At 38.8% G+C, this 15,127-nt stretch overlaps 1 protein-coding gene across 2 annotated transcripts in view; it reads left to right on the top strand.

Moving 5' to 3' along the window:
- The first annotated feature begins 273 nt into the window (after positions 1 to 273).
- The window catches only part of nbas (NBAS subunit of NRZ tethering complex), a 377,112-nt gene continuing 362,258 nt past the window's right edge, over positions 274 to 15,127 (top strand). Inside the window, exons 1-6 of one of the 2 annotated variants that reach the window (XM_062044717.1) lie at positions 274 to 735; positions 4,239 to 4,287; positions 4,387 to 4,423; positions 9,972 to 10,049; positions 10,428 to 10,475; positions 10,552 to 10,595. In XM_062044717.1, the coding sequence (XP_061900701.1) occupies positions 643 to 735; positions 4,239 to 4,287; positions 4,387 to 4,423; positions 9,972 to 10,049; positions 10,428 to 10,475; positions 10,552 to 10,595 (349 nt within the window). In that variant the 5' untranslated portion in view covers positions 274 to 642. Of the gene's footprint in view, positions 736 to 4,235; positions 4,288 to 4,386; positions 4,424 to 9,971; positions 10,050 to 10,427; positions 10,476 to 10,551; positions 10,596 to 15,127 lie in introns of both variants that reach the window. The other variant, XM_062044716.1, reaches the window with a different exon arrangement.

The raw sequence follows: 15,127 nt of genomic DNA, 5'->3' as shown, positions 1-15,127 counted from the left end.
ACACACACAGACACACACACACACACACATATTCAAACACTTTTTTCTTTTTCTTTTCTTTTTTTTAATTTACTCATTTATTTCAGGCAATGACATAAAAAAGTACAAGGTAGACAACACATAATAATACACATTAATATATTGCAAAAGGTAATGTACAGTATGTAAGCGTGATGATCCAGTTTTGCCTGAAAGGGAGTGAGAAGAAGATAACTTATTTTATTCCCACCCCCAGTTCTCCATTCAGTGATTAATACATTGAGTTTCACTGTTACTTTGTTTAAGGATTATAATACAAATGTTGTATCATGGTGGCATTGCCACAGGTAACAATAATTATTAAACTGTAACAATAATTTGTACCAACAATGTAGGAAGAATGAACATACCAACAATGGTAATAGACAACATAGCAATAATGGTAAGGAAACATTGAGCACATGTTAACACCCGATGTTTGTATAATAGTTTAAATCGACTAACAACTTTCACCCATTCACACACACACACACACACACACACATTCACTGATAGCCTTTTATAATCACAAGTTTATGAGTATTAAAAAAACGCAGTTCCCTGTTTAGTTTGTCCCACACGGCTCGCCGTCGACACAGTTGACTGCTGGCTGCCGTAGTCAACATGGCGGAGGATAGCCTGCTTGCAAGCAAAGATGAAAACATTTTATACGATTTGCTTGTTATTACTGAATGGCCGCCCGAGGCTGACACGCAGGTTAGTTGGCTATAAATTCACTTCTCATGCCCAAGTTTTCTATTTCAATGTTTCTGCCCTCATTGTTTTAATTTTCGCCTTTGGAACGTGAACTACTAAACGTTGGAGTCAACGGCAAGCAGAGCCACGTAGCATAAACATTTTATATTTTCACTATAAACTCCTAACCTTTGATGGATGCTTCTCTACCTTTGTCACGTTTTGAATCAATACAAGTCGAATTACGTCCAAAAAAGCCCTCAAAACCAATTGCAACGAATGCATAGCCCAACTCTCACATACCACAGGGATCAATACTAGGACCAAAATGGTTCAATCTTTATATAAATTATATTTGTGGAGTTACAAAAGATTTAAAGTTAGTATTATTCGCGGGTGTCACAGCAGCGTTTTGTTCAGGAGAGAACACAGAAGAAGACAATACAAATAATAAATAATAACAGAAGAAATGAACAAATTGAAGAGATGTTTTTTTTGGTCCTGTCCAGCTACTCAGGCAAATCATATAGTTGATGTAGATGCCCATATCGGCTGTACAGATTTACTTTACAAAAGAGAAGTGTGGGATACTTATCTTGTTGCCTTATTTGTATTAGACTTGATTAAATGGATTTATATTATTATTTGGTGCAGCCGGGCCGGAGCAGGAGGGGATAGAAAGAGAAAAAAAGGAAGACAGAGGGGGAAATTGAGGGGACAAGAGGGGGATAAGACAGAGAGACAACAAAAACAGCAAACACAACAATAACAACGACAATAGAACAACATCAGCAAATAGGATATGTACAAATATGATGGTAAAAGTGATAGCAAAGAAGCAGTTAGTGAAATAAATAATAATACAGAAATGACAATTAAAAATGATTACACTACAAATGGAGCAATACAAATACCAATGGAAATAGCACTATTGATAATTAATAATAACAATAATTACCTCTATTATCAACAATACAATTGTTCAAATGCAACAAAATATGTAATGATAACTTGAAATACAAAAGAAAGCAGATAAATGGAGGGGAAGAAAGAAAAGCCAACTATATTAACCTTGTAGATTGTTATAGTAACAATAGGTTAAGCCTTGTCAGTGTGCCATGTGTTACCCAGTTTACTCTAGGGCGGGGGTCGGCAACCCGCGGCTCTAGAGCCGCATGCGGCTCTTTAGCGCCGCCCTAGTGGCTCTCTGGAGATTTTTCAAAAATGTATGAAGAATGGAAAAAGATGAGGGGAAAAAAATCAATTTTTTTGTTTTAGTGTGGTTTCTGTAGGAGGACAAACATGACACAAACCTCCCTAATTGTTATAAATCACACTGTTTATATTAAACATGCTTCACCGGATTGCTAATAATCAAATGTAAACAATCAAATGCAGATACTTTTTCTTATGCCTTCTGATCTCTCTCTCTCTCTCTCTCTCTCTCTCTCTCTCTCTCTCTCTCTCTCTCTCTCTCTCTCTCTCTCTCTCTCTCTCTCTCTCTCTCTCTCTCTCTCTCTGTCCACTACTTGATGTCCATATCCTACCCCTCCCCCCTCCACACCCCTGATTGTAAATAATGTAAATAATTCATTGTGATTATCTTGTGTGATGACTGTATTATGATGATAGTATATATGATAGTATATATCTGTATAATGAATCAATTTAAGTGGACCCCGACTTAAACAAGTGGAAAAACTTATTCGGGTGTTACCATTTAGTGGTCAATTGTACGGAATATGTACTTCACTGTGCAACCTACTAATAAAAGTCTCAATCAATCAATCAATCAATCAATCAATCAATCAATCAATCAATCAATCAATCAATCAATCAATCAATCAATCAATCACTGATTCGAGTATTTGGGGAGCGCCGTTTTGTCCTACTTATTTTGGCGGTCCTTGAACTCACCGTATAGTTTGTTTACATGTATAACTTTCTCCGACTTTCTAGGACGTGTTTTATGCCACTTTTTCTGTCTCATTTTGTCCACCACACTTTTAAGGTTGTGCATGAGTGCACAAAGGTGAGTTTTGTTGATGTTATTGACTTGTGTGGAGTGCTAATCAGACATATTTGGTCACTGCATGACTGCAAGCTAATCGATGCTAACATGCTATTTAGGCTAGCGATATGTACATATTGCATCATTATGCCTCATTTGTAGCTATATTTAAAGTCATTTAGTTTCCTTTAAGTCCTCTTAATTAAATGTATATCTCATGACACATGTAATATGGCTTTTAATTTTTTGCGGCTCCAGACAGATTTGTTTTTGTATTTTTGGTCCAATATGGCTCTTTCAACATTTTGGGTTGCCGACCCCTGCCCTAGGGCAACAACGTTAATATGTATTTGATTAAATGTGATTATATGCATGAGTGTATGTATGTATATGTACTTGTATATGTACATTATGTGTATATGTATGTTTGCACAGTGAATGTTTATGTACAGTATGTAGTATGAAGAGATGGTTTGACAAAAAAACTGAATAATGCTATTCGGTAACAGGAAAAGGGAAAGTCAAACACAAATACAAATGGACAGAATAGAAATTGAAAGAGGAGAGAGAATGATTGATGATAAATTGAACTGGAAATCTCATGTAAAAAATATACAACAAAGTAGCAAGTAACACGTCAATAATGAATAAAGCAAAATTTGTTCTAGTCCAAAAATCACACCATATTCTCTACTGCTCGCTAGTGTTACCATATCTGAGTTATTGTGCACAAATATGGGGAAATAACTTCAAAAGTACACTTCATTCATTAACGATGTTACAAAAAAAGATCAGTTAGAATAATACATAATGTTGGATATAGAGAACATACAAACCCTTTATTCATTGAATCGAAAATACTGAAATTCCACGACATAGTGAATTTGCAAACAGCTAAAATTATACACAAAGCAAACTACAATCTGCTACCCAAGAATATACATTAATTCTTCTCAACAAAAGAGGAGGAATATAATCTTAGAGAAAAACGTAATTTAAAACATTTGTACGCACATACAACACTCAAGACCTTGAGTATATCAGTATGTGGAATTAAATTATGGAATGGATTAAGCAAAGAAATCAAACAATGTACTAATTTGATCCACTTCAAGAAAATCTTCAAACTTAAAGTGTTTACAAAGCACAGAGAAGAAGAACCATGATAAGCATTCTGAATTTATTTCATCCATCCATTAATTTTCTTGATAATCTTACTTATCTCACCATATGAAATATAACTTACTTCGCTCATTATTATTTATTTATTTTTAATGTTACTACTTATGTAGTATATTGTAAATAAATTGAGAACAGGAAGTGAACAAAGGTTTTAGCAACTATTATGTAAAGGAAAAGGGGTAGGATTAAATAAGCTCTGTTTCTTCCTACTCCTTTTCGAACATGTTGAATAGAGAAACTGGAAATTGTGATGTATCATGTTGTATACTTGCATGTTCCAAATAAACACAAACTCAACTCAACTCAACTCAACTCATTATCTTTGCAGCAGCGAGGCAACAAAGAACACGACGTCTCTATTATTGCAAAAACAGTGACAGGTAAGTCTGTCCTAATTCTTAAGGACATGCTTATACTATATTTACTACTAATAAAATAATACATTCAGATGTATGTTCATTCATTCTATTTTCCCACAGGCCCATTCAGATTAATCCTGCACTATTTGTGGTACAGGTAAGGTAATTTATATTCCTATAATACAGCTGTATAGTCATGTAGCTAAATATTATCATGTACTTATGTAAGTTCACCAAAAGTTATCTGTGCATATAATAAAATGGTACCATGCTAATATTATATCATTACAATTGTTGATTGTAAAAATTGCCACATGTGTATTTGTTGTATGCACTGTCAAACGGCGTTTTTAATAATTATACATTACTCGTAATCCTCTTTAGAGACTCCACAGGATGAAAAAAAACAATATTTGAATGAAATATGACTTAAAAAGTAATTTAATGTAAAGAATTTCTGTTTATTTTATTAAAAATAATGTCTCGTTTCTTTCATCAAAACAGTCGAAAAGCTTGATTCAAGATGGATTGATTCGAATGACACTATAGATACCGCTGTCCACTAGGGTGTTGAACAAATAGTTATAAAAAACAATACATAATAATAAAAAAATTATAATATAAAGGGTGCTATTATTGTTGTTATTGTGTATACACTACTTTACAGTGCTTACAGCATAAAAACAGACAACTACTGTACAGTCCCGGAGATCTGGACAATTCCAGATGGGCTGGTTGGATTTTGGGCCACGAGGGCCGATCACATAATATCTGGTTATTTTCCATTTCAACATGTTCTATCGACACTTCTGTTAAAGTTAAAGTACCAATGATTGTCACACACACACTAGGTGTGGTGAAATTTGTCCTCTGCATTTGACCCATCCCCTTGATCACCCCCTGGGAGGTGAGGGGAGCAGTGGGCAGCAGCGTAGCCGCGCCCGGGAATCATTTTTGGTGATTTAACCCCCAATTCCAACCCTTGATGCTGAGTGCCGAGCAGGGAGGTAATGGGTCCCATTTTTATAGTCTTTGGTATGACCCGGCCGGGGTTTGAACTCACAACCTACCGATCTCAGGGCGGACACTCTAAACACTAAAATGTAATTATCACTTATTCTTCTGTCGTTTGATACTTTACATTAGTTTTGGATGACACCACAAATTTAGGTATCGATCCGATACCAAATAGTTACATGGTCATACATTGGTCATTATTTAAGTTCTCTTTTTTTTTTCTTTTTTTTTTTATTGACATCCAGCATCAGACATTCCTATCCATTACATCATATTCACATACATCATATATCTGTTGTCTTCCCTAAATGTCAAAATATATTTTTTTGTTTATATCCCAACCATACCACTCCCCCCACCAAAAGAAATACATCAATTAAATAAAGAAAAAATAAATAATAATACGTAAGTAATGTGCAGGTAAAGATATGTTGAATGGGTAAAGGCAGGAAGCACCAGCCAAATATGCGGGCCCGACCAACGCTGCTTGCAGATTTAATTTTGATTATTGTTTCTCAGCTGTTTGTAAATGTTTCTAAATGCTGTAACATAACAAAATGTGGAAAAAGTGAAGCGCAGTGTATACTTTCCGGATGCACTGTAAACAATGATGCCAGAATATTCAGCACTACATAAATGAAACTTAATTGAATTGTGGAGATATAAATCCCAGGTATTATATGCTGCAAATTTTTATTTTTTATTTTTTAAAGTAATTTAATATTACTTTAAGTGCTGTGGCAGGAAATATCATAACTGTTTCACAGTCTATATAGGCCCACACTAGTAAATATATAAAGCCCACAATACGATGAAACTATATGATGTATAAACCTCCACAGTATTTTGTTAAAATATGAATTGTTTCAATCAAAATATTTTTTTTTACCTATCAAATGTGCCAAAGCTTTGGAGATGACAATTTTTATGATACAGGTGCATTTGAGTCTAGGGAAATGTTTATTTGTTCAACATTTGCACTTAAAGTCACCTTTATTAAATCTACAGTATGATGAAAACCTAATTTGCCATAAATTGGGGATTATATATGAGAAAAATACACAAAATTACAATATGTTACAACAGATTACATTAAAGTTTATAACATTCATTATTTTAATAAATAGGTCAGTCATGATCGAAGGTGGGCAGGTCTCAGGCATTCCACTCCATGGCTGAAAATGAGTCCCTCTCTGGCTGTGTTTGTGTCTGAATTAAACAATATAAATAGCAGCATCAGCTCTTTCATTAGCCCTTTTTATTGTCTTTGGTGGCCTCTGATGGCTTGACGTGGAATTGCTAAGCTTAAAGTTAAAGTACCACTGATAGTCACACACACTAGGTGTGGTGATATTACCCTCTGCATTTGACCCACCCCCTGGGATGTGAGGGGAGCAGTGAGCAGCAGCGGTGGCTGATTTAAGCCCCAATTCCAACCCTTGGTGCTGAGTGCCAAGCGGGTAGGTAATGGGTCTCATTTTTATAGTCTTTGATATGACTCGGCCGGGCTTTGAACTCACGACCTACCGATCTAAGGGCGGACACTCTAACCACTAGGCCACTGAGCAGGTTTAGTGCCGATAAAGAGACGTTTTTTAGCTAGTAAAATGTACTATTTGGTAGTACTACTAAAATGTACTACCAGCCATCTATTTTCTTCCGCTTGTCCCTCTCGGGGTCGCGCGGGGGGCTCGGGGCGGGTTGCTTGAGCTTACCCCAGCTTCACTCGTATACAAGTTAATTAAAAATATAAAATCATATAAAAATATTAGAATATTGTTTTATTTTATAAAATTATGATACTTAAGAAATAAAAGTGAAGTTGATGAATCAAAATGACTTGTTATGGAAATATTCAAGGCAAGTTTATTTATAGAGCACCATTCGTACACAAGGCAATTCAAAGTGCTTTGCAGAAAATTAAAAGAAGGCAAAAATAAAAATATTAAATATTTCAAATTAAAATCAGAAAAATCAATCATAATTAATGAAAATGAAAATGAATCAAACACTGTAGATTAAATAACTTATCATCTGAATAACGCTCACAATAACTTTACTCTACAAATACATACCTGTAGTTGCAGTGTTCCATCCATCCATCTTCTTCCGCTTATCCGAGGTCGGGTCGCGGGGGCAGCAGCCTAAGCAGGGAAACCCAGACTTCCCTCTCCCCAGCCACTTCATCCAGCTCCTCCCGGGGGATCCCGAGGTGTTCCCAGGCCAGCCGGGAGACATAGTCTTCCCAACGTATCCTGGGTCTTCCCCGTGGCCTCCTACCGGTCGGACGTGCCCTAAACACCTCCCTAGGGAGGCGTTCGGGTGGCATCCTGACCAGATGCCCGAACCACCTCATCTGGCTCCTCGATGTGGAGGAGCAGCGGCTTTACTTTGAGCCCCCCCCGGATAGCAGAGCTTCTCACCCTATCTCTAAGGGAGAGCCCCGCCACCCGGCGGAGGAAACTCATTTTGGCCGCTTGTACCCGTGATCTTGTCCTTTCGGTCATAACCCAAAACTCATGACCATAGGTGAGGATGGGAACGTAGATCGACCGGTAAATTGAGAGCTTTGCCTTCCGGCTCAGCTCCTTCTTCACCACAACGGGTCGATACAGCGTCCGCATTACTGAAGACGCTGCACCGATCCGCCTGTCTATCTCTCGATCCACTCTTCCCTCACTCGTGAACAAGACTCCGAGGTACTTGAACTCCTCCATTTGGGGCAGGGTCTCCTCCCCAACCCGGAGATGGCACTCCACCCTTTTCCGGGCGACAACCATGGACTCGGACTTGGAGGTGCTGATTCTCATCCCAGTTGCTTCACACTCAGCTGCGAACCGATCCAGGGAGAGCTGAAGATCCTGGCCAGATGAAGCCATCAGGACCACATCATCTGCAAAAAGCAGAGACCTAATCCTGCAGCCACCAAACCAGATCCCCTCAACGCCTTGACTGCGCCTAGAAATTCTGTCCATAAAAGTTATGAACAGAATCGGTGACAAAGGGCAGCCTTGGCGGAGTCCAACCCTCGCTGGAAACGTGTCCGACTTACTGCCGGCAATGCGGACCAAGCTCTGACACTGATCATACAGGGAGCGGACCGCCACAATCAGACAGTCCGATACCCCATACTCTCTGAGCACTCCCCACAGGACTTCCCGAGGGACACGGTCGAATGCCTTCTCCAAGTCCACAAAACACATGTAGACTGGTTGGGCAAACTCCCATGCACCCTCAAGGACCCTGCCGAGAGTATAGAGCTGGTCCACAGTTCCACGACCAGGACGAAAACCACACTGTTCCTCCTGAATCCGAGGTTCGACTATCCGGCGTAGCCTCCTCTCCAGCACACCTGAATAGACCTTACCGGGAAGGCTGAGGAGTGTGATCCCACGATAGTTAGAACACACCCTCCGGTTCCCCTTCTTAAAGAGAGGAACCACCACCCCGGTCTGCCAATCCAGAGGTACCGCCCCCGATGTCCACGCGATGCTGCAGAATCTTGTCAACCAAGACAGCCCCACAGCATCCAGAGCCTTAAGGAACTCTGGGCGGATCTCATCCACCCCGGGGCCTTGCCACCGAGGAGCTTTTTAACTACCTCAGCAACCTCAGCCCCAGAAATAGGAGAGCCCAGCACAGATTCCCCAGGCACTGCTTCCTCAGAGGAAGACGTGTTGGTGGGATTGAGGAGGTCTTCGAAGTATTCCCCCCACCGATCCACAACATCCGCAGTCGAGGTCAGCAGAACACCATCCTCACCATACACGGTGTTGATAGTGCACTGCTTCCCCTTCCTGATGTGGCGGATGGTGGTCCAGAATCGCTTCGAAGATGTCCGGAAGTCGTTTTCCATGGCTTCCCCGAACTCCTCCCATGTCCGAGTTTTTGCCTCCGCGACCGCCGAAGCCGCACACCGCTTGGCCTGTCGGTACCTGTCCGCTGCCTCAGGAGTCCTATTAGCCAAAAGAACCTGATAGGACTCCTTCTTCAGCTTGACGGCATCCCTCACCGCCGGTGTCCACCAACGGGTTCTAGGATTACCGCCACGACAGGCACCAACTACCTTGCGGCCACAGCTTCAATCAGCCGCTTCGACAATAGATGTGCGGAACATGGTCCATTCGGACTCAATGTCCAGCACCTCCCTCGTGACATGTTCAAAGTTCTTCCGGAGGTGGGAATTGAAACTCTCTCTGACAGGAGACTCTGCCAGACGTTCCCAGCAAACCCTCACTATGCGTTTGGGCCTGCTAGGTCTGTCCGGCATCCTCCCCCACCATCGCAGCCAACTCACCACCAGGTGGTGATCGGTAGAAAGCTCCGCCCCTCTCTTCACCCGAGTGTCCAAAACATGAGGCCGCAAATCCGACGACACAACTACAAAGTCGATCATGGAACTGCGGCCTAGGGTGTCCTGGTGCCAAGTGCACATATGGACACCCTTATGTTTGAACATGGTGTTCGTTATGGACAATCTGTGACGGGCACAAAAGTCCAATAACAAAACACCGCTCGGGTTCAGATCCGGGCAGCCATTCTTCCCAATCACGCCTCTCCAGGTTTGTTAGGTGCAGTGTTGTTAATACAAATACATAACTGTAATTGCAGTGTTGTTAATATTGAGATTTTGGGCTGCTGATTTGGAATGTGTCCATTTTTGACTGTTTTGATGCTGCCAATTGTAGCCCCACCAGCTCGTCTTTGCCCCACGGTCTTCTCCGGCTGGCGAATAAGCAGACCAACTGGCAGCTGGTGCTTGCAAGGTACGCATGCATGCACACGCACACGCACACACACACACACACACACACACACACACACACACACACACACACACACACACACACATATTTATCTGATCTTTTAATTATACTTATTAAATCCACACAAACCCGAGTAAAACGATTGTTTTTGTTTGTTAATCGATTCAAACGCATTAATTGAGGCTTCTACCGTCCATTAGTTTGAGTTTACAAGGTTGATGGCGTTTATCCTGAGTATGTGTTGTCACTTTTTTTATTCCCATTGCTGTGTTTAACAGTTGAAGCAGTTTTAAAATGGCGCTTGTGCGCATACAGTTCAATTTGAGATTTGTTTCATTTTCTGTCATTAACATCTCTTAATTTATTTTTCTATCACAGTAACGGCAAACTCTTGGCTGTGGTTCAGGACCAGTGTGTGGAGATTAGGTAATTACATAAATACAAAGTCAATAACAATGTAATCAGTCTGAGTGTATTTTTTTAATTATGTTTTCCTTTTCAGGTCTGTAAGAGATGACTTTGGCTCAGTCATTGGGAAGTGTCAAGGTAAGCAGCACTCAGGGGCGGATCCAGACTATTTTGAGGTGGGGGGCACAGGGGAGTACAACCCAAAAATTAGGGGGGGCATCTAAAAATGACTTATTCTATATGTAGACCAATAGGTAGTATTAATTAGTGCTCATGAATTATATAGAAAACAATGTCGTATTTATCAAGTATACAAAATGCAGGCATGTGAAATGTACGTGAAAATGTGGAAATCTGCGTTTTTAAACATTAATTTTTGCGTCAAAATATCACTTCCCTTTTTTAAATTTAAATATTGTAGTGTGTAAGGACGGGAGTCGAAGAAGTAGCTAATTGTTTTAATAACATTCAGATTTTGTTTTCTTGTCAGCAATTGAGTATTATCTATACATACGTGTCTTCTCAGCGCAACACACCCCACCGGAAATGTGTCCCATGAAAACCTGTCCGACAGGAACTCTCTAACAATAACAGAAGTTGACGTATTTCTACTTTGCTGCTAATCATATTTGGATGATTACAATCCGAACACTGTTAATTCCAAACCAGTTGTAGTTCTACAGTATTCATTAATAGCCAGCGAGAAGGTATATTTTTGACTTGACTGATGTAAACAGTGAGGTGGTTCGGGCATCTGGTCAGGATGCCACCCGAACGCCTCCCTAGGGAGGTGTTTAGGGCACGTCCGACCGGTAGGAGGCCACGGGGAAGACCCAGGACACGTTGGGAAGACTATGTCTCCCGGCTGGCCTGGGAACGCCTCTGGATCCCCCGGGAAGAGCTGGACGAAGTGGCTAGGGAGAGGGAAGTCTGGGTTTCCCTGCTTAGGCTGCTGCCCCCGCGACCCGATCTCGGATAAGCGGAAGAAGATGGATGGATGGATGGATGGATGATGTAAACAGTTGTCATAACACCGGAAGAATATTACCAGAGGGGGCGTGGCTTCAGGATAGAGTTGCCAAATGGGAAACGATTTCTGAGTTTGTTGCGTGCATGTTAAATAATTTTCCATTACATTTTCAATGATAATAATGTTAGTAAATGATCTACTAAAAAACAAACAATTCTCTGGTACATTACATGGGACATGTGTCAAAAAGACAGCCAAAAGAGGTTGGTAGATGAGAATATATGTCAAATTAAAAAATAGTGTAGAAATGCACCCAATTGCAGGAAATGTAGACTTGATTTTCAAAAATGTTCTTTTGGGGTGTGGCAGCATTTCGTGACGATAGAAATGTTCCTCTTTTTTTGTCAGTTTTCTTCTTTTTCATCAAAGGGTGCTCACTTGCCTGAAAATGCCAAATTAGTTTTTGTAGCCAACAGCTGTTCATGTGAAAAAGTTAAACATTTAAAAAATGCAGAAAACTCTCATGCACTGTTTGGTTATAACTAATAAAACAAATGAATGAAACTGCTTCTTCTATTGCTGGGTTTAAATCACTTGACCGAGAGGCACTTTCAGGTTTCAGGTGATGGTCTAGAACAGGCCTGGGAAATTATTTTGACTCAGGGGCCAAATCTAGAGAAAAAAATGTGTCTGGGGGCCGGTATATCTATTTTTAGGAACACTAATACAAAACCTCACAATAATGTTTGATTGAATGCTAAAACATTATGACAGACCGCCTTAAAAAAAGGAATGGAATTTTAAATGTTTTTACTGAATGAGACACCCAAAATATACGTGAAAATAAAGAATGTGGGATTTACAATATTAACTATGAACGATAAAACACTGAATATTGACGACATATTAACATCACATCCCCTCTCAATCGACATATTTTACTATCAAGTGAAATGCAACAAAACAGCGAAATATGAATGCTAAGGGTACAAATAAACCCACCTACAATCTGATACATCTGATATATCACTTAGCTTTAGAACTTTGTTGTGAAAATCTCCTTCTACGTCTGTCCCTGACACTCTGGAAACACTCTGTGGAAACGCTCCTCCACCCACACTGCTTGGTGCCTGCTGTGACTTGGATTACCATAGTAACTAGAATATCATGCAAAAGCGCACATTCCAACCATTGAAATACTTTGTATAGTTCAAGCCTTACGGCCATTTGAAACTATCATTGCACATCATAATGGCAGCTACACTTTCCATCTTAAAGATCTAAAAAAAATTATTTGGGGAATGTCCGGCGGGCCAGATTGAAAAGCTTAACGGGCCGCATGTGGCCCCCGGGCCTTAATTTGCCCAGGTCTGGTCTAGACTCCCATTAGGCTACTGTTCTTTTTTACTTTAGTGCAGATTTGGGTGTATTATGTAAGGTTTGGAGGCAAATATACAAGTGATCATGAAAAAATATATTTAAAATGGGATGGAGTGGATTTATAAACTCTTAAGAAAAAATATTTTTTAAAGATTTAAACCATTCATCATCATCAAGACTTTACTGCTCGCTACAACCTCAATTCATTTGACACTAACACTGATTTAGAGAGAAAAGATTGGAGACACATCATGTATTTACATCTGGAGGGGTCCACAAATAAACATTAATCCGTGAAAGACAAAATTGGAATTATTCCTGCATCGGTACGTAACGTATTTGATTGACGTGTGCCGTGCTGCTGCGATCGTGACGCAAATGAGAAAAAGGATACGTTTGTTTGCAGTTGATTTCCTGCTACAAATATTAGTCTCATCTATAATTCATGTCTGCAGTTGTTTTTATGCTTTGAAATTCATATTTTGTCCCATTATTTAACTATAAATGTCTCTGTTGTTCAGCAATGTTTGCTAGCGATATCAAGGTTCAGTATATGCTGTTGAGCCTACGAGAGATGTATTCTTTTAGTTTATTAATACTCTTAAGGACATTCTCTTGATGCTAACAAATATCACCAAAGACGCCATAATGTGGTCATCTGTGTCGAATAAAGCACTTGGCTTTCCTGCACAACAACAACATAAGCTTTTAGTTTCTGTCATGAAAGTGGACAACAAAAATACAGTGGATTGAACCAAAAATCACAATATTTATTCCTACGACTTAACATGACGTTGAGTTGAGTTGAGTTTGAGTTTATTTCGAACATGCAAGCATACAACATGATACATCACAATTTCCAGTTTCTCTTTTCAACATGTTCGAAAAGGAGTAGGAAGAAGCAGAGCTTATTTAATCATACCCCTTTTCTTTACATAACAGTTGCAAAACTTTTTGTTCACTTCCTGTTCACAATTTTTTCACAATAAACTCCATAAGTAATCACAATAAAAATAGATAAATAAATAATAGTAAGAATTTAATAATAATAATTGGTGAAGTAAGTCATATTTCATATGATGAGATAAGTAAGATTACTATAAGAATGAATGAATGGATGGATGAAATAAATTGAGAATGTTTGTCATGGTTCTTCTTCTTTGTACTTTGTAAACACTTTAAGTTTGAAGAGTTTCTTGAAGTGTATCATATTAGTACATTGTTTGATTGCTTTGCTTAATCAATTCCATAATTTAATTCCACATACTGATATACTGAATGTCTTAAGTGTTGTACGTGCAAACAAATGTTTTAAATTACGTTTTTCTCTAAGATTATATTTCTCCTCTTTTTTTGAGAAGAATTGTTGTATATTCTTGGGTAGCAGGTTATAGTTTGCTTTGTGCATAATTTTAGCTGTTTGCAAATTCACTATGTCGTGGAATTTCAGTATTTTTAATTCAATAAATCAAGGGTTTGTATGTTCTCTATATCCAACATTATGTATTATTCTAACTGATCTTTTTTGTAACACCGTTAATGAATGAAGTGTACTTTTGTAATTATTTCCCCATATTTCTACACAGTAGCTCAGATATGGTAACACTAGTGAGCAGTAGAGAATATGAAGGGATTTTTGGTCTAGAACATGTTTTGCTTTATTCATTATTGACGTGTTTCTTGCAACTTTATGTTGTATATTTTTTACGTGAGATTTCCAGTTCAATTTATCATCAATTGGTTTCATTTACTCTTTCAATTTCTATTCCGTCTATTTGTATTTGTGTTTGACTTTCTCTTCTACTGTTACCAAATAGCATTATTTTAGTTTTACTAAGATTCAACGAAAGTCTGTTTTTGTCAAACCATCTTTTTAATTTGTTAATTTTGTTCTGTTATTATTTGTATTATCTCCTGTGTGTTCTCTCCTGAACAAAACGCTGTTGTATCATCCGCAAATAATACTAACTTTAAATCTTTTGTAACTTTACAAATGTCATTTATATAGGGATTGAATAATTTAGGTCCTAGTATTGATCCCTGAGGTACACCACAGGATATATTTAGCGTTGTAGACGTGTGTTCGCCTAGCTTCACATATTGTTTCCTGTTCGTTAGATAACTTCTTATCCAGTTTAAGACTAACCCTCTGATGCCATATCGTTCTAGTTTTTTGATTAAAATATTGTGATTAATTATGTCAAATGCTTTAGTTAGATCCATAAAAACCGCTGCCGCACATTTTCTACTATCTATTGCATTGGTAATTTCTTCTGTAATTTCAATTAAAGCCATTGAAGTTGAAACATTAGCTCTGTAT

This window comes from Entelurus aequoreus, linkage group LG04 (assembly GCF_033978785.1).
Source record: "Entelurus aequoreus isolate RoL-2023_Sb linkage group LG04, RoL_Eaeq_v1.1, whole genome shotgun sequence".
NCBI classification, from domain to species: Eukaryota; Metazoa; Chordata; class Actinopteri; order Syngnathiformes; family Syngnathidae; genus Entelurus; species Entelurus aequoreus.
This window is presented reverse-complemented; position numbering and strand designations above follow the sequence as displayed.